Genomic DNA, 23,146 nt, shown 5'->3' with positions numbered 1-23,146 from the left:
TTTGTTTCCAGAAAATTGAATCAACACCATAAAATGCAATGCAATGCTTTTTAAAAAGATAAACCAGATAATGGATATAAAATGTGTTTATAAAGAAAAATTTACAAAAGCAGAAGTTGTTTTTGTTTTTTTTTCTATAAAATCACAAGTGTTTTCTAGTTTTCAAATCACTTTTCTTTGATTTGACGACTTTCCGTTGGTGATGTGCATTACAGTTATTTTAGGTGAACTGAATCTTTAGAATCGGTTCACGCAAAAGATTTGTTCAACGAATTGTTTCACTCAAAAGATTTGTTCAAAAGAATCGTTCACCGAATCGTGTAGTGTACCTATTGATGTGTCCATGAGGCGTACCTAATCACAGGCCACTTCATTAGGGAAAAAGCTTAAGTGAAAGTGAAAAGTGCCACACCCGCCCTCACCCCCACTTTCTGATTAGCTGTTTGATCTGTGACGAACTGAAAAGAGAACGAATCACTTTAGGAAGCGATTCGTTTACTCTCGTTCAAGGAAAATAAATCCGTTTCTTTGAACGAATCGTTCACTTACGCGCCAACACTCCTTTCCGTCGTGTCGACGGAAGTCTCGCGTTATTTAAGTAGCTCCCAGCTAGCTGCCGTTCTCGGCTGCTCAACACAATCAAATAAGTTTCTCTCCTACAACGAAACATTGTTGGTGTTGTTTCTATTTTTGGTTAGATAAACTTTTTGCTTTGAGTGCCGACTACGGCAAATCTCCAGCTGAGTTCGGTAAGACCTTTTTCGGCGACAAAAGTCAGTGCTAAACTTGTGCTAACGTGCTTTTACACTGACAGCGAAAACCCTTTTAACTAAAGTCGGTTTTTTTTGTTTTTTTTTTTGTTCGGATTCCAATTTGAGTCGAGTTTTTTGGGTCAGGCCGTTCGACTTTCTTTGTCAAAATAGGCATTGCTTTCTGTGGTTAGGCACCCGTGGATTTGCATATTCACAGAATTTATTTTTCCTTCAGAAAACATGAAATTTCATGTGACACACAACAGTAGAGACAATTACAACCGTTCAAATGATAGCTACTGCCATAAAATAAAATGCTATCATTAGGATAGATTTTCAAAAATATTTAGTGGAGCATATTTTGATGAAATTATATTAAAATGACCAATAAAATATGCCAAAAAGATGTAGTATAGTACAAATATTGTATGTACTATAAACTCAATTTTCCCTTTGTTCAAATCTCAATTCCAATACAGTTGGTACAACTTCAATTAAAACACAATGGTACAACTTCAATTAAAACACAATACAATGAATGATTTGCAAATCCTCTTCAACCTGTATTCAATCGAATAGACGACATAGACAAGATATTTCATGGTCAAACGTATTAAACTTGTTTTTTGTTCATATTGGGTCACCTTAGTACTGAATCAACTATAACATTTTTGTTGTTGTTGAACACCACAAGTATCTGTTCCTGTACACTGGCGGCGGACGGCTGCGGCACGTCGATGAAGATGTCCCTGGTGCAGCGAGTGTTCCTGTCATGGATTTTTAGCCTCATCTTCCTCATCATGCTGGTCCTCAAGCTGGACGCTAAGTTGCACTGGAACTGGTTCCTCATTTTCCTCCCCGTGTGGACGCTGGACACCATACTCGTCCTCCTATTGATGGTCAATCTGGTCGGTCGGTGCAAGGCCAACGCGGAGCAGCGCGAAGGCGACCCTGGTGCGGCCCGCCGGCTGTGGTACCTGGCGGCCATGGGGCTCAAGGTGGCCTTCTGTCTGAGCTTGTGCACCCGCCTGGAGAGGCTGACTGACGTGTGGCTCAGTGTGGTGTGTGTGCCCCTCTGGGTCCTCCTGGGGGGCGCCCTGGTGGAGCTGGGACGCAGCGTCTTCCGTCCACGCAGGAACTGAACTTAACCATTCTCCTTGCATGCATTTTTCTTTTCTTACCATTGATGACTTCAACAGACTGATTAGTTTTTGTTTTTTTATACTAAGCTTCAATTTTCTTATTTAAATGCTTATTCTCTATGGTCACAATGGTTAGAAATATTTTGAATAAATACCTGTGTGTGGTGATTTGTTGGAAGAACACTGAGCACTTTGCAGAGCACTACTAGGACTGTATTGCAATTGTTTTTTTCTGCATGTCATTAGCAAAGTCTGCAGTAATGAGATTTCCATATAAAGGAGGAAAAGCAGTTTGAATATTTGGAGCTGTCATATTTATTAATTAGCAATACACGTGTAGGGCTGCACCTAAAACAGGCTAGATTGGCACCTTTGAGGACCGGACCAGACTTGGTGACTCCTGGTGTACACACATTCTTGTATGTTGGCTTTTGTATTTGTGTGAATGCGCTGGAAACCATATTGTTAAACAAGTAAGGTACAAAGAAGAATCACTGAATTCAATGTTTAAACTGTGAATGTTGCGATAGCTTAGTTTTTTTTTTTAAAATGCAGTCAATTTGTTAAAGGGTTAAATTGAATCTGAGCTTTTTTCCTCCTAACCATTTTGGTCCACTTTTTATGTATGTGCATTATCTCTCTGAAAACGCAAAATTTACACTTAATACAGCAGTTGAGAGAACCAAGATGGCAAATATTGATCAGCGACATCAATGTTTTTGAACCATTTATTGAGGTTCCAATCAGTATATAAATCACACTACCAAGTCTTATCTTAGGAAATAAAATGTATTTACACTTAAAAAAAGAACAACGTTGTTCATGTACGTTGGCCTCAAATAAAAACAAGACAGTTAAATGATATAAATAAGTTCTATGGAAAATAAAACTCGTCTTACAAAAAAATATATGCAATTTCTGTATACATTTCCTCATGTGGATGCTGCTAACATTTATTTATGCTGTACACTTTTTGGTACATACAGAATAATTTACAGCACGGTGTTGGTTTGGAAGTCTTGTCTGAAGAGAAAAAAAAAACGCATCACCCTTGGGGTGCTTGAAACTGAGAACATTTAAAAACGGCAAAAGTGATTCAGTAGCTCATTATAATGTAGCCATTTCATTTTGGTGTGTGTATGTGTGAGAGAGAGAGAGAGAGGTCGCTTAGAAATGAATGGGTTTTGTACCTTCTGTAGGAGCTATTAAAAAAAGAGAAAAAAGAAAGCAGAAAGTAGTTAACAGGCACTGACAAATGCCAGCATACATTCTCTAACATAAAATGCAAGGGGAGAGACACTTCGCTCACATTCGTCTTCCCCTGTTTGAATATGTTGGAGTGGATCTTGCTTGTGTAAAAGCCACAAAAGGTTTGGCCTATATTGAAGTAAAACTTAAGAGAAGAAATGCACCAGGTGGAAAACTGTTCAAAGTTCCGCTACATTTGGCATAACTTGCTGCTACGGAACAAGGAATTTAATGGCAAAATTCCCAACAGTTTCCAAGGATGTCTACTTTCATGCCTTTCTGTGACTATCAGTCTTGGGAAGAGGCGACTGAACTTCATCAGCAGGTTGCAACAGAGACTGGAGGAGTCACAGAAAGGCATACGAGTGGGAAATCCTTCAAAATTCACTTGGCTCAAGTTAAACTGACCTAGTTTGAAAGTCCTAGTGCATCTTAGGTTCACGTCGAAAATCTTTTTCTGAGTAGATGTTTGTGTGTGTGTGTGTGCGCGTGTAATAGTAACCAAACGGCTGACATTCATACGAGGAAGTCTTTGTGAGTTTTGAGAGTCTGCTTAAGCGCCGAGTGCTGCTGCTGCGTTTGAGAGTCCGAAAGTGCCGGCCCACTTTTCACTTTGGTTCCCTTGAAGGGAACCAGTGTCCGGTTGTCTGCGGGCTTGGTGTTGCTGTGTTGGTGGTGATGGTGGTGGGTTTTAAAAGAAAGCGCCAGCGTCTGGTGGGCCTCCATGGGCTTGAAGAGGTCAAACGTGATGAGCGTCCTGGGTGGCTTCTTGGGCTCCTCTTTCTTACCGTCTCTCCTGAGCTGAGCCGGTTTGTTGGGCGAGGCTTTGGGTTCTGACTTGGGTGCGTCAGATTTGGGCGTGGAAGCATCTGACCGGTGGCAGCTCTTCTCCTTCTTACCTTGCGATGATTTGTGTTTGCAGCCATCTCGCATCTCCTCGAGTCGCGAGTTGAGAGACAAAAGCGAGACAGTGGCTCCTCCTCCTCCTCCCCCGGCCTCCTTGTCCTTCTTCTTCATCATCGCCATGACGTCAGTCTTGACCTTCTCCCTCTCCTTATCCTTTATTCTATGCTTCCGATCTCGATCTTTACTCTTGTCCTTCCTCTCCTCTTTACTCCTTTCCTTCTCCTCTCTAGTCCTGTCCTTTTCCTCTTTCGTCCTTTCCTTCTCCTCTTGAGTCTTCTCCTCATTACTCCTTTCCCTCTCCTCTTTATTCCTCTCCTTCTCTTTGGCTTTCTCCTTCTCCTCTTTACTCCTGTCCTCTTCTTTACTCCTCTCCTTCTCCTCTTTACTCCTGTCTTCCTTTTCCCACTGCCCTCGCTCCTTCTTGACGATCTTCTGGTGCTTCTCCTCCTCACTGCAGTTCTCCTTCCTGATTGGCAGCGGCTTCAAGAAAGAGCCTCCTTCCCCCTGAACTTCACCCGGACATTGTTCTTCCTCCTCCTCCTGCTTTTTCACCTCTTCCTTCTTCTCTATTAGTGCTTGGAACCCCTCTTCCTCCTTACGGGGCAGCGGTGAAGGTAGCTCCTCCTGCAGTTTCATCACTTTCTCCTCGAGCTGCTCCTCCTTGATATGCAACGTGACATCCCTCGGTGAACCTTTCTCTATTTCCTCCTCCGCAACATCGTGTTGGTGGTACTGCTTGAGTCGGATGTGCCAGGCCAAGCTGCAGACTGCCGACACCGTCTTGAACTGGTGGATGACGCCCCTGGGGATGAAGTAGATGTCGTCGTGGTAGAGCTGGATGCGGGCGTAGCGGATGCCTTCCCGCCGCAGCTGGTTCAGCTTGGCGTCGTCGATCCACTGGACGCACTGCGGATGCCAAAAGGGAATGTGATTGTGTGTAGGAACAATCCAGCTTGTAGGAACGTTGAGTTGATTGCTTTAAGACGCAATTGATCAACAATAAATTTAAAGAAGGTCATTGAGAAAAATATTTGTTATCAACTGCCGCTTGGGTACTTCCAACTTTAGCGTTGTGCCAAAAGGTTTAGATCTTTTTCAATTTATTTACAGTAAAGGAAATCAATAATAATCCAGCGTAATGTGTTGGCAAGGAAGTTAAATCAAGTGCATGTACAGGGAAGACTGCAAGATTGCCAAGAGGCGTAGTTGCCATTTCTAAAAGGCACATTGGAAATCATGAAATTTTGCACAGCCAATCTTTTTTTACTGGTTGAGTGTGATTAGAAGCCCATTCTCTGTCTTTCTGTCGATTAATCAGTTCGAGTAGAGAACACTGGTTTGTCACTCACTCTGCCTCAGTCAAATGACGCGAGAATTTGTTTACAACTACAAGGCTTAAGCTTTTGCTCCCCAGAATTACATACGACGTCTGTCGCAAGAAAAATACATAGGCCAGAACATGGAGTTATTTGTTTTCACATGTTGTCTGCAGTGTACACATGACAATTTCAGCAGTTAGAATGAACCCAGCAGCCAATTTGTGGCCACACCTGAGATAGCGGCGGCTCGTGGAGGTCCAGCTGCAGCCTCATGACCACGTCTGGAAAGTCTGCGGCGTGAAAGCACACCACATCTTTGGTGATGCGCGCAGGTGTGTCGCTTCTAAAACACAAACACGCTGAGCGTAAACACACACAAACCAGCTGGGATTCTGCAGCAGCACAGCACAAACAATGCATTTCCTCATTTAGCATCGACATAACAATAACAAAAGACGTCAACATAATAAATACTACATTCATATTTTCTTATTTACCAAAATTTCTGGAATATAAGCCGCGCCACAATATAAAACGCACAAGCTAAAATGAGGGGAAGGTTTTGTTCATATATAAGCCACACCAGACTGTCAGCTGCAGGGGTTTTAAATGAAATGCCATCATTTCTAATACTTGTAGTACCTAAACAAATCCTCTTACAATATCATAAAAAAACTATGAAAAATCTATAGACAACCCACATCGTACTATGAACCGCAGGGTTCAAATCCTGTGCAAAAAGTAGAGGCTTATAGTCCGGAAATTGTGGTACATTTACACAACCCAATGATATCATTATTTTTTAAGTGCATTACAATTCAGTTTCATTCAAATGTCATTAAATTTGCATCTGATTTGTCTCGTTTCAACTTTTTCTATTTTAATTATTTTTTTACATTCAATCTTTATTATATTTTAATTGGAACAAATTACAGCTTTTCTATTTTTATAAACTTAATTGTAATGCAATTTAAATAAAATGTTAATCTTAGCAAATTCTAATTTCTAAAAATACATTTTTATTGTAATCTTGTGTCATAGGCCATTCATTTTTCCAATTATGTGTGGCAAGGCAATAAAAAATATGTGGTGGGCCGCAAGTGGACCCTTTTCTTATGTGCATAGAGGTTAATAAGTAGAGTTGTGAAGCCCAGTCATCATAAAAGCGTGCGCACTCACTCTTCCCCGCAGCGTACGGCCTTCAGCACGCCCACGGCGGCAGTCGTCTGTCTCTCGAAGCCCTGTCCGATGTGATCGGCGTGAGCTCGCGTCCGGTCCTCGAACAGCATCTCGCGGGGCTCGCTGGCTCTCGGGAGGTACTGCAGGTTCTTGATCTCGTTGGTGGACCTGTGATGTAACACTTTACAATGATATCCGGAAAAATAAAACCCTAATGCTTCAATGATTAATATAAACTGGAAAGGAGCTGGAATTGCTATAAATTGCAGTTATGAGACGTTGATTTGTTTGCGGATTGATTGTGCGAGCAGATTCAGGTATGCCACTGCAGGAGCTTTACAATTGTTTTCAGCTGAACGTTTTCTATCAAAGTGAACCCACCTTTTCCTTTTGAAGGGAGACTTGGGCATATCTGCCATGGGGATCATCTGTTCTCCAGGTCGGACCCACATGATGGGGCCGTCGTCACTCTCCGTGGGGCTCTGCAGCCGCAGACTGGAGAAGGTTCCCCAAGGCAGAGTCCGCTGTTGAAAAAAACACAAAAAAACAAGTGAGGCAATACAGCAGACATTCTGTGGCCACTTTTAGTCAGCAAAATTCCAGGAACTATTGAAAACCTATGGTAATTAATGGACATTTACAGCAATTATTAGAAATAAACTAGCAATTTTCTAAACTGAAGGTAGTTCTGCTTATATGATTCCAGGTTAATTTCCAAAGGAAATTTACCAAACAATTTCTGGAAAATTGACTGGATTAGTAGCTACACACAATTGGGAGCTTAAGATCAGGGGATGCTTTGAGAATAATTGTCAATTTTTGTCTATGTGAAGCCCTTTGAGACTGTTTGTGATTCAGGGCTATACAAATAAACTTGACTTGACTTGACTTGAATACCCCCAGAATGAATGACAGGATGACTACCTCCAGAAAGGGAGAGTCCTCCAACATGCGGATGAACTCAGGGAAGTAGTCGCCGACTTCCTCATCCACGGCGCCCACCAGGCTGACTTGCCGCATGGCCCCGGCCCGGTACGTTCCCTGGGAGTATGTCCGCTTCACCTGGGGGGACGCATCAGATGTTGAAGCAGAAATGAAGCCAGGAAAACATCATTAACTCTACTGACTGTCGTGATCGATGACTGAGTGATCAGATCACCGCTAGTGATCGGTATTGGAATCGGCAGCATAAGACCCTGATCGGAGCTACAACCCAGAATGCGTTCTTAAGAAGAAATGATGAAATCCAAAGTTTGTATAGTATGTTGAAAACTTCACAAAGTCTTTCCTGTTGTTGTCCGAGTTGTTGCAATGGTACAGTCTAAGTTTGAAGTCAATCGGGTTAACAGTCTTGGGGAAAAGTATGGCCGCTATAAATGGGCCAAAATTGTACTTTCAAATAGTGTACTAACTCACTTGCTGTTCTCACCACGTTGGCATTTAATTACAATTGGGCAGTTGGACCCGCATAGTACATCCTGCCTAAAAAATGAGCGCGAGTCATTTCAAATATCTTATCTTTGAGTTAAAAACAAGTATCCAAAAAAAGTCAGAAGGAACTTGGAAAATAAATGATTAAAACACCACATTTGATTAACTATTCATTCAAAACCAGAAACCAAACTCATGACACTTTCAGATAAGTATTTTTTCCAGCCAGAGTGGAGTGTTGAAGCAACGAGCAGGAGGCAAAAGTGCTGACACATGTTGAAGGGGGGAAAAGTCAAAGAGTGCTGCTGCAGTGTGACAGGATGTGATGCTGCTGGATTCACAGACGGAGACTGATCAGATCTAAGCTTTGAACTAAAACACAAAAAGACTTTACTACTGCTCAATTTATTGCGAATCACATGTATTTTGGCATCTTGTCTTCCGGTCAGTCAGTGATGAGCAGAGCATTTAGCCTTGATAGCTTCGGCTAGCCCCGCCGCGACTCATTAAAAAAAAAAGAAAAGAAAAAAAATCCTAACAGCAGACCAGCGATGAGGGACGAGTGCAGCGATACAAAGAGAAGCTACATCTTTGTTGGTAAACGCCCAACAATGCGCAGGCAACAAGTGAGTTTCAACAAAAATATAGCTTCGGTCTCCTGCTCACTAAAACAACAGCATTCAGTGTCATGGCGTGTTGTGGTTTTAATTATTTGACTTTATTTGTTTTTCTGCCACTCCATTGAAGCACATTATAATATGAAACCTGTCTGTGGCACAAAAACAGTTGGGAACTGCGGTACAGTGCTGACAAATAATTATGTCATCAATTAATCGACTGTGACTAGAAATTTGTCAAATTACAATCAATCCATCCATCCATGTTTCGACCCGCTTAGCCTTGACGACAACAGCAAAAAAAATCTTTAGTCGCTCGAACGTGAAATCAGGTTTCATGCATGTTTTTCTACAAAAGCTGTCATGATGCATTTCTCAATTGTGCCACCTGAGAGCAAAAACTCCAAACGCTTTTTCCACTTCAAGTGCGCAGAGTTTGTTACTACCACTGTGGTGTGTCACTTCTTTTACTTTCTTCAACGAGAATGAGAGCTTAAATGCAAGTTTCGTGTTAGCTTTTATTTGTGCATTTAGGCCAAGACGTGCTGTCAAAGTGTATCCCAATACTCTCACAGCTAGCTCATAAAGACAAAAGGCCACTTTTTAATTACTCACTCAACAGCTACTATACTAAAAATCGATCTCTTTACATGAATCCCAAAGCAGCTCAAATAAGAAAACATGCTAATAATCAAGCATCAGGAGAGAGCCTACCATCGTGTTGCTGTACGGAGGTAACGAAGTAATCTGATTACAAAGAGGGTGGGCCTGGATGAAATAATTTTAGGTTAGTGTGACCTAAATGGGTCCCTTGCAGTGTGCGAATGCGCGGGAGGCAGATTTTACGGCTGCTGCTGCTGAAGCGGAATATAATTTAAGTGCAGTTGTATCCAGGACCGCGCTGCAGCGCTACGTCGTGGATATAATTAGATGCTTGGTGATGTGTAATTTACATTCTTGGTTCTTCAAACCTTTCGTACATCGTCAAAGAAGAGTCGACGTTTTTGCAGGACGGCTATGTTGCAAATGGTGGGTTCAAAATACATGGGTATTAGGTTGTGGCGTACTGATTCTTATGTTACAGTTGTTTACAAAAGCAAAATATAGTACACTGACCCAGTGGTTCTCAAACTTTTTACACCAAGTGGCAACTCCAAAACCTCTTATTGCTCTAAGAGACCAACATAATGGCCAGCAATAAAATGCGGTGAGGTAGTTGGTGTGTCATGTATTCGCCAAAAACAAGGCAGGTTGAATCCTTTATCAATATTACTGTTATGCAAAGCAGTTTAAAAACATAATTAAAAGTCAAATACAACTTAATAATTCGAGGAAAATGTTATGTCCTAAAATGATTAATGTCACTATAAAATGGACTCAAACACCTATTGTAGTGAACATGAAACACGAACAATTGCTTTGTTGGCTAATGTCAGAATGAAGGCCAGCTTTTGAATGAACTGCAACTTTTAGGATCAGGAAACGGCGGTGACCTTTTTGCATTCGAGTCATCCAACGGGTATGAGGTGTGCTTGTTTAGTGAAATTGCTCAAAGCGCAATGAGGCATCACTCAGCATTAAGTGTGGGCTCAAGGTGGAGTAAGAGCCTCACTTTTAGAAATGAATTCATGTCACAATAAGTTGAGTTGTAGTTTAGTTCTTCATTTGTTTCACCAAGACAACTTAAAAATGGAATCCTTGTGGACTGCAATACAGATAAGGGAGTCAACTCAATCACGGTGGCCCACGCTGATCTTCCGGCGCTGAAGTTTAGGTCCGCTTCCCATAATTGTTTTTTTTTTTGCAGCGTAATGCAAAAGCCCCTATCACACCTAGGGGTGGAACAATCGCATGTTTGCAAAGGCGGCGAACGTTGCCGCTCGCGCTCGTCAGCTTTCGTTCAAGGTCGCCAGTCTTCACCAAATGGTCAGCAGACCTTTGCCTATACTGTAAAATTCCAAATTTCACTAAAACTGTTGGCGAACATTTGCATGCAGGCAAGGAGCGCTATCTAGTATGCACAAGTGTTTATATTTAGGCTTGCAAATCAAACCTTTCTATTAAATAACCCCTCGATTGCCAGTTAATTCATATTATTTCACTCGTAAGGTTTCTGTGGAATTTATTGGAAACTTTTTACCCTTTTGCAGCCCGAGACAAGAGTACAAACAACTACCCAACAAGCTCACCTGAGTGTGGAAGTTGGCCATGGTGGTGGTCTCGATGTCCTTCTTCCCGAGCACCTCCATCTTGACCGGAGCGTTGGGGAATTTGTAGGAGAAGTAATCCAGGAAGTCCGGGAGGTAGGACGCCGCTCCGTGGATGATGCCCATAACAAAACACGCCGCCTGGGCTTCGTCCTCGCTGAACGACAAGGTGACAAACTCCTGGGCGAAGCGCTGCATCTCGGCCGGCGACAGGGCCGAGAGCTGCTCGCTGTAGGCGTGCGCGACAGACGCGCCGCCATTGGCCTGCATTTCCACGTGGATGAGGTGGCCGAACTCCAGCCCGGGCAGACTCGGCATGGGCGTGCAGTGGAGCGGTGAACTGTAGCCCAGTCCGTCTCTGAGCATGGCAGGTAAGGAAGGCGGGTCCTGGCGCTGCGTGCTGTGAAGTAGGCCCGTGCCACTGCCGCTGTTGCCGTTAATTCGCCTGAGGAACTCGGCCAATCCGAGAGAGACTCCGGAATAAACAGTCTGGCACGAGCGGTGGTACATTTTAGGGCGGCCGTGTCTCTCTTTAGCTCGTTCGACATCTTTGTGCTTCTTTTTCTTTTTCTTCTTCAGCTTCTTGAGCAAGAGGTCTTCTTGGGAGCTGGCTTTGGGCTTCTCCTTGGGCTCTGAGATGGACAATAGATTAAAAATGAGGGCTGCAGCTAGCAAACATTTTTAATAAGAGTATTCAATCGATTATCCCAACGATTAATTGTGTAATTGGTTAAAAAAATTGTTCTGCATTAATAAACATGATGCATGTGAGGTGCGGGGATTTTTTCTGGCCCAATTGGTTTTACTGTTGTATTTGTTATTGGCTTGGCCTCCTGAGTGACGCAAGCATCAGCTAATGAGAGGATGGTTCGCATGTGTCATTTATAATTGGGGCTTTGACTAAGAGACATTCAAAGTAAAAGCATTATGACGTTGGCTGTCTGCCCACATCGGATACGCTAGTTTTAAGGTAAAAATAACTAGCTTTAATCTCCATGATCCCCCACCATACATTGGCAGATCCGAGAGTGGTCTGACTTAACCATCGATCCATTTCCCGAACTGGTTATTGTTGTGGTTCAATTTTAAATCCATCCAGTTGTGTCATTTGCGATTTGCTAGCTAGCGGCATCCAGCATGTGATGGCTGACGTTACTAAGTGACAGGCACATCCTCCTTTTCTCTACATTAGTAGGAAATGGGATTTCTTACTAGAAAGCAGGTTTTCGCCTCAACTATCATATTTCGCATAAGTTGACAAGAGGACGAGTGCTGCTAACAATTATCGTGTAAACAAAATGGCAGTTTTACTGATGTCACACCTCATGTTTAAAAGTTATAAACCAATATTTATGATGCCATGGCCAACCAAACGAGTGCACTAATTACGAAATCCCCCTGGTGGGCCGGCAGTACAAAAAGCGCTACAATTTAGTCTTCTTATTGTCTACCATTTTGAAAGTGTGGCTTTTGCGTTTATTCAAAGAAGCGACATGTTTTCGATACTGGCAAAGCCGCTGTGTTTACGTTTGGCATAGTGCATTGTGGGGTTTGTGACATTAACGTCCAGAGCTCTATGTGTTCGGAATATATCCCCTGTGATAAACGGGGCATCACTAGAGACGTTAGACGGCGATTTTGCACTTTGATGTAAGGTGTGATTCCAAGTTTTGATGTGAGCTCGGGCTGTTTTTACTTACCCCTCTGAAGAGGGAACACCACTTCCCCGTTTTCCTTTGAGATGTCACGTTCTGGCGGCAATTTGTGGTTTTTCCACTCTTTGCTGCTCCTTTCCTTCTTGCTGTCTCGCTCCTTGTCTTTGCTGTTGTGATCTGGAGGGAAGGCACCAAAAATGACATTGTTATCAACATCCACCCTGAAGTGAAGTGACAAACACTTCCACGTGTGAGTGAGTGGTTCGCATGCATTGCAATCGGGGCCTGATGCGCGCACAGTGGCCTGCGGCACAAGCCCCGTTATGTAATATTTCAACAGATGTTTTGATCACAAGCATGCAGTTTGCTCAGAATTTGAGTAGGAAAAGCAGTGAAGCGCAAGAGCGTATGCTCTTACCTCTCTGTGGCGTCTTCATGTCGCCGTTCTCGGTCTTTGTATAGCAGCTAGCGGGGCTGACTTTCTCCACAGCCGCGGCCGAACTGCGCTGCGCTTCGCCGCTTTTCTCTCTATGCCGCTTCTCTTTTGCCCGTTTTTCTTTGGACGGCGAGGCGAGGAAGTTGCTTATTTTGAATATTTTTCGTGCGGGAGTCGCTGCTGCTCCTGGCACCACCACCGCGGTGGCGGTGGGGGCGGCGGAGTGGCTCGCCTTGGCCGGGCCGAAACTCCATTTCGCTGGGCTCCCACAACTCGGTTTCCCGTTGTGTTTTTCCCCTGCGCACACCTCTCCGTTGACTTTCCGGTGCTTGGGTCGCTTCTCCTCCACGCGGACCTTCTTTGAGGGAGGCGGGTGAATGTCGCTGGAAGACTGCGGTCGGATCCCCGGCGGCCGTTTAGCTAACAGCGCTTGGGGGGAATTTGTTTGGCTGTTCGCTGCGAAATGCATGGAGTCCACGGACTCGGCCATCTTGGAAGTTTCTATTTTTTACGGCCAGACGTAACTGGTGCGTCAGAGCCAATGGGAGGCGGGGCTTAGATGCCTACGTAGGCACGTCCGAGAGAATGAAAAGCAACACGGAAGGAAGTGTGCTTATGAACAACTTGAAAAGTGACTGTTTAATATGAAAGAAAAACACTCTTAATTTCCTAGGCACGTCAACTTCACGTTATTAAGAAGTCTTTAAAAATCAACTGTAACAAAAGTAAAGTTGAGCATAAACCATATCAGAGATGATGATGATAATAATAATAATGGTTATTATTGTTATTAATAACAACAGAATCACATGCATTAAATATTCTTCATTTATTTAAAAATATAAAATATATAATGGTTAAAAACATGATACAAGGAGACAAAAAACACAAATGAGCTAATATCTGTAATAATCCAATATCTTTTCATTTTGTTCCCCTCTCCTAGTTTTGATTACATAGCTCTGATTTGTTTTGGCTATGTTTTATATAATTAATAGGAGTGTGTTTGTGAAGAGATTGTTGCTGTGTTGATTTATTTTCTCTCGCATCCATCCGTCCGCCCTCCGTTTTGTTAAAGCCGTTGTTGGTCCCTAACCACAACAAAAATGCAGTTCCATGCGCGCCAACTTGCAATTTCTTTTAACGTCGCTAGAGAGCAGTAAAGTTACATACAATTCAGTACAGTACATTCATTTGTTTGAAAAATTGCTCATCAGTCAATCGTGCTACTAAGTGTGGTCACACATGGTTAAAGTGAGTGGCTCCCAAGTGAAAGTAATTTCAATTTGTATGTTGCTTTTAATTTGGAGTGGTTAGCATGCCTGCCTCACTGGTTCTGGGTTAAAATCTCAGCTCTGGCTTTCCTGTGTATGGAGTTTGCATGTTCTCCCCGTGCTTGGCTGGGCCTTGTCTGGTTATTCTAAATCGTCCATATTTTTTAATGATTGTCTATATGTGCCCTGTGATTGGCTGTCGACCAGTCTAGGGTGTATTCCACCTTTCTTCCATAAATCAGCTCGCCTGCTCCTTAATGAGGCAAGGCTATAGAAAACAGATGAATGGATGATTGCCATATATTAAACTAACCCTGGCTAATCAGGCCATGGCATCCCATCTAGTATTACCATATCCTTACCCTTGACATCCTGATTTTGGAAAATTAATGTCCATCATCAATGTCCTAATGGTATGCAGGTATTTAGGTTAGTGACTGATTGATGGGCCGACAAGGTTTTATCTGGAGTTTGCTCATCACAGCTAATCCATTCCAGATGTGACGGGACACATCCAGTTGTTTTTAGGCGCCGGGTAAAAGTCATCTTGACACATGGAGAAAGAATGTCCCATCTTATGAAGCATCAAGTGAATATGAGTGCGTGACAAAAGACAAAAAGATGAGTTGGGATACAGAAGTGATCCATGGGATGAAGACAGATATGAGCCTGTAAATGATCTAGGTAGATCTCAAGCTTTTTTTCAGCAATATCACTTGGATGGAGATTAAGTGGCCTCCCTGCTTGTCTGGACCAACGAACTGTCAGAACAAATGGTCAGATGTTTGCTTTATTGGCGAGGGAGCACATTGTTTACACCAGCCAGGACAGAGAGTGGGCCAAGGCGACTCACTCGGGGGAATTCAAAACAGTGTTCACAAGGAGGGCACCTTGAGGACGACAACCTGCTGTCCATAAATGGGTAAAAGCCTAGAGAAGAAGCTGTTCTTAAGAATGGTCCACGACCACGTTCTGGTAAAAGCACCCATTTCAATTATACAATTGTATTCTGTCCATCCATCCATCCCACTGAACTTTTCCCTTATGTTCACTCGATGAATGGCAGGTTTCCTGAAGATCCTAAATTTTCCATAGATATGAATGTCTTTATGTTCCCTGCATTTGGCTGGCAACCAGTTCAGGGTGTTCTGCGTTAACAGTGAAATGAGGATGAGCGGTAGAAGAAACGGTTGGATGGGACCCTTTTATTCAGACAGCCATCTCCCCAAAGTGTAAACATTTCTGTAGCACATTTGGTCATTGTATATTAAAGTGCTGAGGTGTGTGGATGTGTTCATGGTTTTACCTACCAACAGTTGTCAAACAAGCACCTGACTGTATAGAAGCCTGGAATGTTATTTAAGAACAATGGTGCATTGGCTTACAAATACATGCTTAATTCTATCTCAAAACACTTGGGTCTCAAATCATCATTTCCCCATGAAATGAATGTGAATGGCATTAATTTGTTCCAGAAAAAAACAAAACAAAAAACTCAAATTATTTTTTTGTAACGTTTTTTTCAATAAAAAAAATGGCACGCTAAAGAAATGTAGTTTATAAAAACATATACAAATGACTTGGATGTAAAGAATTAGACAGTTTGTGCATCATGGTTTTATGCTTTAATTCAATGGATATGGTGCAGTTCAAGCATGGAAAATTTCATCATGGAGGGCCACATAGGACCCCACTCTTTCTAACCAGTTGCATGACAAAAACTACTATTTTTTAATATAGACAAAATATCTACTTGATGTTCCATTTAAAAGAGTGTGTTTCCCACACTCGAAGCCAGATTCCTTTGTCATTATTAAAAAGACAGCTGAAAAATGTCTCCAGCCTCAATGTCGTCATAACAACCAGCCAGCCGGGAGGCAGAAAATAACAATTCAAAAGGTCAGAAGAAGTAGGTTTAAAGTTAGAGTGGTGCTCAGAGCGCAGACCTCCGCCAAGTATCATCAGTCCTACCAAAGTGCTCATCAGTACCCACCTCCTGCATATTTTGTGCGTAAGATCACACGTTATACAAGTAGAAATGAATGAAAACAACCAAAAGATCCGATGTCGCAATGTTAACACAAGTGGAAAAACACATTCCCTGGATCTGCACCATTAGCCGGATCCCCACCAAAATTTTATGGGCTCCTTTTGGCCGGTGCACCACTCCTTCACGTGTTGTGGCAAAGGCCTGAGTTTTTTTTCTCTTTTAGAAATCCCCCGAACAAACACACAAATAAGTGAGTGATAAAAACATAACGTTGCTGGGCGGAGGTGAGGAGACCAGTCAAATGCTTTAACAAAACACTAGAACAGAAATACACAGTGAGCTTAGCAACCCACAAGAGAGGCTCGCCTCATCTCATTGCTACGCTAAGAAGAGCAATTAAATTCTAGCTAAATGAAATCTAATTAAATAGCTAATACACACTGAGCTCAGCAAATCACAAGAGAAACAGCCTGTTCTCTACATTAATAAAAACAGTAAAATCAAACTAATTCAATTAAATTGAACTGAGTGAGTTGAGTAACCCACAGACTTCTTATGACAAATGTCTACTACATGAAAGAGAATAAAATCTAATAAAAATATTAAAGTAAATTAAAAAAAGATCAACAATACAGTGAGTTTAGCAAACCACATGAGGCTGCTTACTCTACATTACTCAAATAAAATGAACTCAAACAAAATTAAACAAAATCCGTCCGTCCGTCCGTCCGTCCGTCCGTCCGTCCGTCCGTCCGTCCATCCATCCATCCATCCATCCATCCATCCATCCATCCATCCATCCATCCAATTTGTCCTACGTTTTTGGCGTTGTTGGTTTGAAACCACACAAAAAATGGACATCCATGCGCTCCAACTTGCAATTTCCCACAACGGAGAGAATATGCAAACTCCACACAGGAAGGCTTGAAGGTGGCATCAAACCCACAACCTCTGAACTGTGAGGCGGACGTACTAACCAGTGCTCCACCGTCCTGCCGTATCAAATATATTTTTGGGTATAATTTTGTTTAATTGCAGTGGCCACTCCAGTTTCCATCCATTTTCTATACCGAACAACCATCCGCACTCACACTCACACCTAGGGGCAATTTGGAGTGCTCAATCGGCCTACCAAGCATGTTTTTGGGATGTGGGAGGAAACCGGAGTGCCCGGCGAAAACCCACATGGGCACAGGGAGAACAAGCAAACTCCACACAGGGAGGGTCGGAGGTGAAATGGAACCGGCACCCTCCTTCCTAACTGTGATGCGGACGTGCTAACCAGTGTGCCACAGAGTCACCCCAAATAAAACTAAATAGAGTGAAATTAAACAATACGGTGAGAAAACCATCAGTAACTTATCGATTCGCCACATTCAATAAAATTAAATAAATAAAAATTAATAAAATATTTAATACAGTGCGCAAAAGTATGACTTGACTATTTCTACATGAGTTAGATACAATAAAGACTGTACTTCAATAGATTTAAGAAATGACCTTTTTTAACCTGAGACATCTTTTCCATCCTTAAAAAAAAAAAAAAGATGACACAACCAACAAGCAATCATTAAAAATGATTACATGAAGTATGTCTCACGTGTCACATCTGCAAGTGTGACACAAATGCATATATCTTCTAGTCTGATCACATTTGCATTACAGCATGCAGTGAGAATGTTTCTTGAGCGCTCTCATCCATTACACAATGTGATCCTCATTAGTTACAGTGCATGATATATTAAACACCACTCGCTGTTAAATGCCAGTTTTTTTTAATGAGACGAGGATCATTATAACCTGCACAACTGAATAAAATATATTCTAAAGTGGGGAAATCAAAATAAACAAATGTGATAATGATTGCACAAGTGCGCACACCCTCTTTAACTGGGGCTGCGGCTTTGCTCAGAATTAATCCCAATCAAATTCGTGTTAAATGGAAGTCAGCACATACCCGCCACAATTTAAAGTTCCTCTGATTAAAGCCAAATCAATTTTTGATGTCCTTAGTAGAGTTTCTTTGACACTCCCTGTCACAGATTTTTACCAATTGCAGGTATTTTCCAAAACAAAGACTGTTTTGTACAATCTCAATAATAATTCCCTTGACATCTCAGTTAATCTTTCATAATAAGTGTGAGAACAGACTGTAGCCTCCTGTTACTCAGAGTTTTCCCACCTGTTTCCATCAACAAAAAAGCTTGGATCTCTTTTTCTCTCCTTGTGGACTTAAAAGTGCTATCAAACCACCCCACCTCCTTCAGTTGTCTTCTCCCGCCCACCTTGCCGCCTCCTCACTGACCGACCGAGGTGGCTCTATTTTAAACCTCTCCGCTCTCCTCCTCTCACTCTTGTGACTCGAGATGAAGTTGACAGCACTGTACACATTTTTGACTTTGTTGGCCTCCTCCACCCTCTCTTGGGAGGGGAACGATGGATTGGGGCAATGCGTTGGCACCGTGCGGGCAGGGGGGCCATGCGGACTTGGGCGGACCGGGTGCCCCTATGTCTTGAGCTTGCCGCCGATGACTGTGCACCTGCCGGAGCAATTCCGGGAGCTGGAAAAGCTGGTGAAGGATTTACAGACACTGAAGGACGACGTGGACCAGCTGCGGAAGATGTGCGGCGACTGTGGGAAACACCAAGAGAGCAGGTATGGTGAGGAGGGACACTCTCAAACACAACGTTTAGGACAGAGAGATTTGGAAGATGGAGACGGGCAGGACAAGACAATACTGAAGGAAACAGTTGGAAAAGATGAGATGGGAGAAAGCGAACGCGCCAAAGATCATGAAGGTGAAAAAGAGAGTCAAGATCATCAAATGTGGCCAGATGAAACAAATGCGATGGAGAAAAAGATGCATATAAAGAAGGCGCAGGACCGTGGGAGGCAGGATCAAGAGAAGATTTGGGAGGAGAAGAAAGAGGAAATGGAAAAGGGGATAAATGCAGGGCAGAGTAATGAGAAACTAAAACAGACTGAAAACAGAGGGCTTGCGGACAAAAGCAAGTCTATAAAAAAAGATAAGGAGGTAGTAGTTGAAAAGAAAGATGGAGGAATAGGGAGAGGAAAGGAAGTAGAGAACGTGCAGAGAGACAGCAATGGAGAGTCGGCATCCAGAAAAGCCACTCAGACGACAGACTTTGTTTCAATCAGCCCGACTCCTGCGTTGACGTTTATCTCAGCTCAAAGGCCGGAGCTTGTAGACTTGGATGAGACCGAAAGGATCACGTCATCTCTTCCAACTTTTCCTTTCTCCAGTTCCACTTCCAATTACTATATTATTAATACAAGAAGAACCCAAACAACTTTGTCTGATTCAAATACCATAAGGAATCAGTTGGATGTAACAAGTCCCCCAAGATCGAGTTCAACCTCCAACTTTCTTCATCACAGTCTTCACACAACAATTTCACCTGAAGCCACAGAAAGCAGCAGCAGCAGGTGGCCAAGCACCAACACCGGCTTGAAGCACCGACCAGGCCTGAAAGCCAAGACGGCGGGAAAGCATACACCTGGAATGAAGCCTGATGCAAACGACAAGCCAAAGGACTTCAAGCATGACCGTAAAGTGGACATTAAAATCAAACAAAAAACATCTCCACAAAAAAACCAAGTAGAGATTAAATTAAAACCTGGCAATGACACTAAAAGGTTTCACATTCAAAGAGCTGATAACAGGACAAGTGATACTCACGGCAAAACCCAAAAACCCAAACATGGTCAAGACAGGACTACTAATCTGCTGCAGGTAGCAACTGACCAACACGGAAGATCTGCAACCAATGCAGAACCCAAATCAGAAAAAATCCCAACTTTAGATAAAAATGTCAAAACTAACAAAAGACCTGTTCCTGTTAAAACCAGTAAAACTGACCAGAAGCCAAAACCTGACAAAAAGTTAAAAACTAATACAACAGACAAATTTGATCAAAATAAAGCAAAGCAACACTTCCCACCAGATTCTAAAAAAAAACAAAAATTGAAGGAAATTCATTCTAATTCTACGGGGAACTCTGAGTCAGAAACCACATTTACAGCTAATCCCAATCGAAGACTGGAGTCGAGCCAGAAAATACCCATTATTAACAGAAAGGCCAAAGGTGGTCACGTGCCGAAACTAAACCAAAAGCAGTCCCAGGCTGCAAGAGATCAAAATGGTAAAGCAAACTTGAAGCCTACAGCCAACCAAGTCCGTCTTGATCCTAACCGTCAATCTGTGTCTACTCAAAGTCCTGGTGAGGAGTCCGATAACAAATCTCAACTCAGGTCTCTCTCAAGTGACAGACCACCAACCAGATTGATGCCGGAGCCAGGAGCAACACCAACTGAACCAAATCAGAACACCACAACCCCCAAACCTCAGCAATGGATTAGGACAACAACCAGTAATTTCTATAATGCTCACTTTCCACCAACTCCTAGTCCGGTTTCACAAATGGCTGAGGTGACTCATTCCCAAGCAGACACAAAGTCCAAACCCAGCACAACAAAACCCATCACTCCAAAAACCTTCAAGGGCCTAAGCAGGCTCCCGGTGGGACTAAACAGCGAGGGGGTGTCTGATCTGAGGCCACAATCAACAGGGAAACCTTCATCAATTCCAAAATCAACACAACCAATCGTGACTCACAGTGTTATTCCGAGCACTAATCCAGGCTCCACAAAGACAAATCTGCATGCTCGAGCTGATGCAGCAGCCCTGCAGAAGACTATCCAACCCCTTTCCCCTACTGTCCAGACCACCACCAGCTCTGACTTCAGCTCAACAACTACTACTACTCCTCACCCCGAGGCCCGCCCGGTTGCTGAATCGTCAACGTCAAGCGCTCGGGAGCTGCGTGTGAAAATCAAGCAGGTGGCTGCCGCGTTCTTCAACGGCAGCCAATTGGGCTCAAATGGAAGGCATTCGAAAGATTTGCCAGAACGGAATGAGGGGGAGAGCAGGCCAGCCAGCGGGTCAATGATGCTGATACCATCTGAAGGTCAGAGATACAAATTTTCAAGTCATACCATCTGCTTAGATTCACATTAGTGTGTATCCCAAACCAAAAACTAAAGTATTTACTATATTCTGTAAGATTAAAAGCAAGCATCTATTCAATGAATCACATGTACGTATTGTTTTTATATTGCTACAGCCCAGCTTTATGTTAGAGGTAATACATTTTGGGAATTTTGAATTCATTTTTGAATTCGGAATGACCCTGTAGCTCTCGAGAGAATATCGGCATCTGCACTGAGCAGCACCAAAAGCCCAACTCCACATTCAGAACCAAAAAAAAAAAAAGTAATCGGGCAATCTTTAAAGCAGTTTTGACTTTAGGATCAGTTGTGTACTTTCCTAAATGAGGCTTTTTGCTTCTGGGAGGTAATCTTTAGTCATCACTGTGTTATGAATACAAAATTAAGACCCCTGCCAATAAAAGACAAGCTTGTGATTGGTGGTGCCATCAAATGTTCCTCAGGTGCAGTTTCTGCGTTGAGGAGGGACTGCTCAGACCACCAAGTCAGAGGGCGGGCTATGAAAAGTGGCATCTACCGCGTGACTCCGGATCTCCACGCCGGCAGAGGTTTTCCAGTCTTGTGTGACATGGAGGTACAGGGTGGAGGATGGACCCTCCTGCAGCTCCGGCAAGACGGCAGCGTCAGCTTCAACCGCACCTGGGCCGAGTACCGATCGGGCTTCGGGAAGCTTCTGAGCGGAGGGGAGTTCTGGTTGGGGAATGAATATATCCATCTCTTGACCCGGGGCCGGGACATGACACTGCGGGTGGAGCTGCAGGACCTCTCTGGGGTGGCAAGGTATGCAGAGTACGAGCACTTTAGAGTGGCGAGCGAAAGGATGCGCTACAGGCTGACTGTGGGGGGTTATTCCGGAACAGCGGGAGATGCGCTTCGCTTCAGCTCCACCTACGACCACAACAATCAGGCCTTTACCACCCCAGACCGGGACAATGATCGCTACCCATCTGGGAACTGTGGGGCTTACTACAGCTCCGGTTGGTGGTTTGATGCATGTATGGCAGCAAATCTCAATGGAAGGTACTACTTTAGGAAGTACAAAGGGGTACGTGATGGGATATATTGGGGAGCCTGGCACAATATCTCCACTGAGTACTACCTCACAAATGAAAGGCATTCTTTTAAAACAGTCAGGATGATGATTCGGCCAAAGGGATTTTTATCATAAATGTATGATTGTTATGCACTACTTGAAAATAAGTTCTGGATATTGGGTGAAATGGAAGGATGGACCCCCAAAAACAGTTCAGCGAGCATTCAAACATTTACAAGTAAATTAATTAGCTTTTTAGGCTCATCTTGAAAGGTCTACCAAAAGCTCAACAGTCAGAACCTTTTTTGAGTAATGTATCAATCTCGACAACTGTCATTTTGCACTCTTTTATATTAACTCTAGGCAAAAATAGTACTCAAGCACAAACCTGCTGGCCTCTTTGGCGAAATGCTTCCGCCTAGTGGAAAACCTTATTTCTACAGTAAATTGTGTGCTGACGTAAAAGGAGCCCTCGGTTTAAATGGACTCAATGAAGTATAAATGAAAAAGAAAATATTGAGTATGGTGGCAACTGAGCGTGAACCGAGCATGTGGTAATTGAGGGTGTACTTAGTTTTGTTTAGATAATATGCCTTCCATTCATTGTGGCTCATATATATTCAAACCAAAGTGCAATTTCTTGTAACTAGTTATTTTCTTCTATTGATGCTTGAAAGTATTTAAAAGGTTAATGGACTTAAACGTTTGTACTTTTCTTTCTATTAAAAAAACCCTGCAAATTAAAGCGGAACATAAACGAACAAAGTTTGGTTTTGTTCTTCTAACACTATGTGTTCGTTTATAAAGGCAATTATTTTATTTTTAACTATAACAAGTGCTATGGACTCATTTTCGTGGTTTGTTCTTCATAATAAGCACATTGAATAAACACAGAGAGAAAAAAACATTTTGACATCAGCATCAATAT

At 42.9% G+C, this 23,146-nt stretch overlaps 3 protein-coding genes and 1 long non-coding RNA gene across 4 annotated transcripts; 3 read left to right on the top strand and 1 right to left on the bottom strand.

Moving 5' to 3' along the window:
- The first annotated feature begins 558 nt into the window (after nt 1–558).
- On the top strand, nt 559–2,191 carry LOC125970480 (transmembrane protein 60). The gene is made up of 2 exons (XM_049722801.2): nt 559–749; nt 1,447–2,191. The coding sequence occupies exon 2, from the start codon at nt 1,490–1,492 to the stop codon at nt 1,892–1,894; it is 405 nt and encodes a 134-aa protein (XP_049578758.1). The 5' UTR covers nt 559–749; nt 1,447–1,489; the 3' UTR covers nt 1,895–2,191.
- Nucleotides 2,192–2,608: 417 nt separating this feature from the next.
- On the bottom strand, nt 2,609–13,409 carry LOC125970479 (lysine-specific demethylase RSBN1L). The gene is made up of 8 exons (XM_049722800.2): nt 12,875–13,409; nt 12,502–12,633; nt 10,784–11,433; nt 7,471–7,608; nt 6,928–7,070; nt 6,547–6,714; nt 5,599–5,710; nt 2,609–4,954 (listed from the first exon to the last, which is right to left on the bottom strand). Exons 1-8 carry the CDS (start codon nt 13,380–13,382, stop codon nt 3,659–3,661), a joined length of 3,147 nt encoding a protein of 1,048 aa, XP_049578757.1. The 5' UTR covers nt 13,383–13,409; the 3' UTR covers nt 2,609–3,658.
- Nucleotides 13,410–14,411: 1,002 nt separating this feature from the next.
- LOC125970227 (uncharacterized) lies at nt 14,412–15,580 on the top strand. Its single transcript, XR_007482045.1, has 2 exons — nt 14,412–15,141; nt 15,233–15,580. It is a non-coding gene; the product is annotated as an uncharacterized lncRNA (long non-coding RNA).
- Nucleotides 15,581–18,157: 2,577 nt separating this feature from the next.
- LOC125970220 (uncharacterized) lies at nt 18,158–22,983 on the top strand. The gene is made up of 2 exons (XM_049722280.2): nt 18,158–21,145; nt 21,629–22,983. The coding sequence occupies exons 1-2, from the start codon at nt 18,523–18,525 to the stop codon at nt 22,351–22,353; spliced, it is 3,348 nt and encodes a 1,115-aa protein (XP_049578237.1). The 5' UTR covers nt 18,158–18,522; the 3' UTR covers nt 22,354–22,983.
- The last annotated feature ends 163 nt before the right edge of the window (nt 22,984–23,146 follow it).

The sequence above is a fragment of the Syngnathus scovelli genome, chromosome 6 (assembly GCF_024217435.2).
Source record: "Syngnathus scovelli strain Florida chromosome 6, RoL_Ssco_1.2, whole genome shotgun sequence".
NCBI classification, from domain to species: domain Eukaryota; kingdom Metazoa; phylum Chordata; class Actinopteri; order Syngnathiformes; family Syngnathidae; genus Syngnathus; species Syngnathus scovelli.
This window is presented reverse-complemented; position numbering and strand designations above follow the sequence as displayed.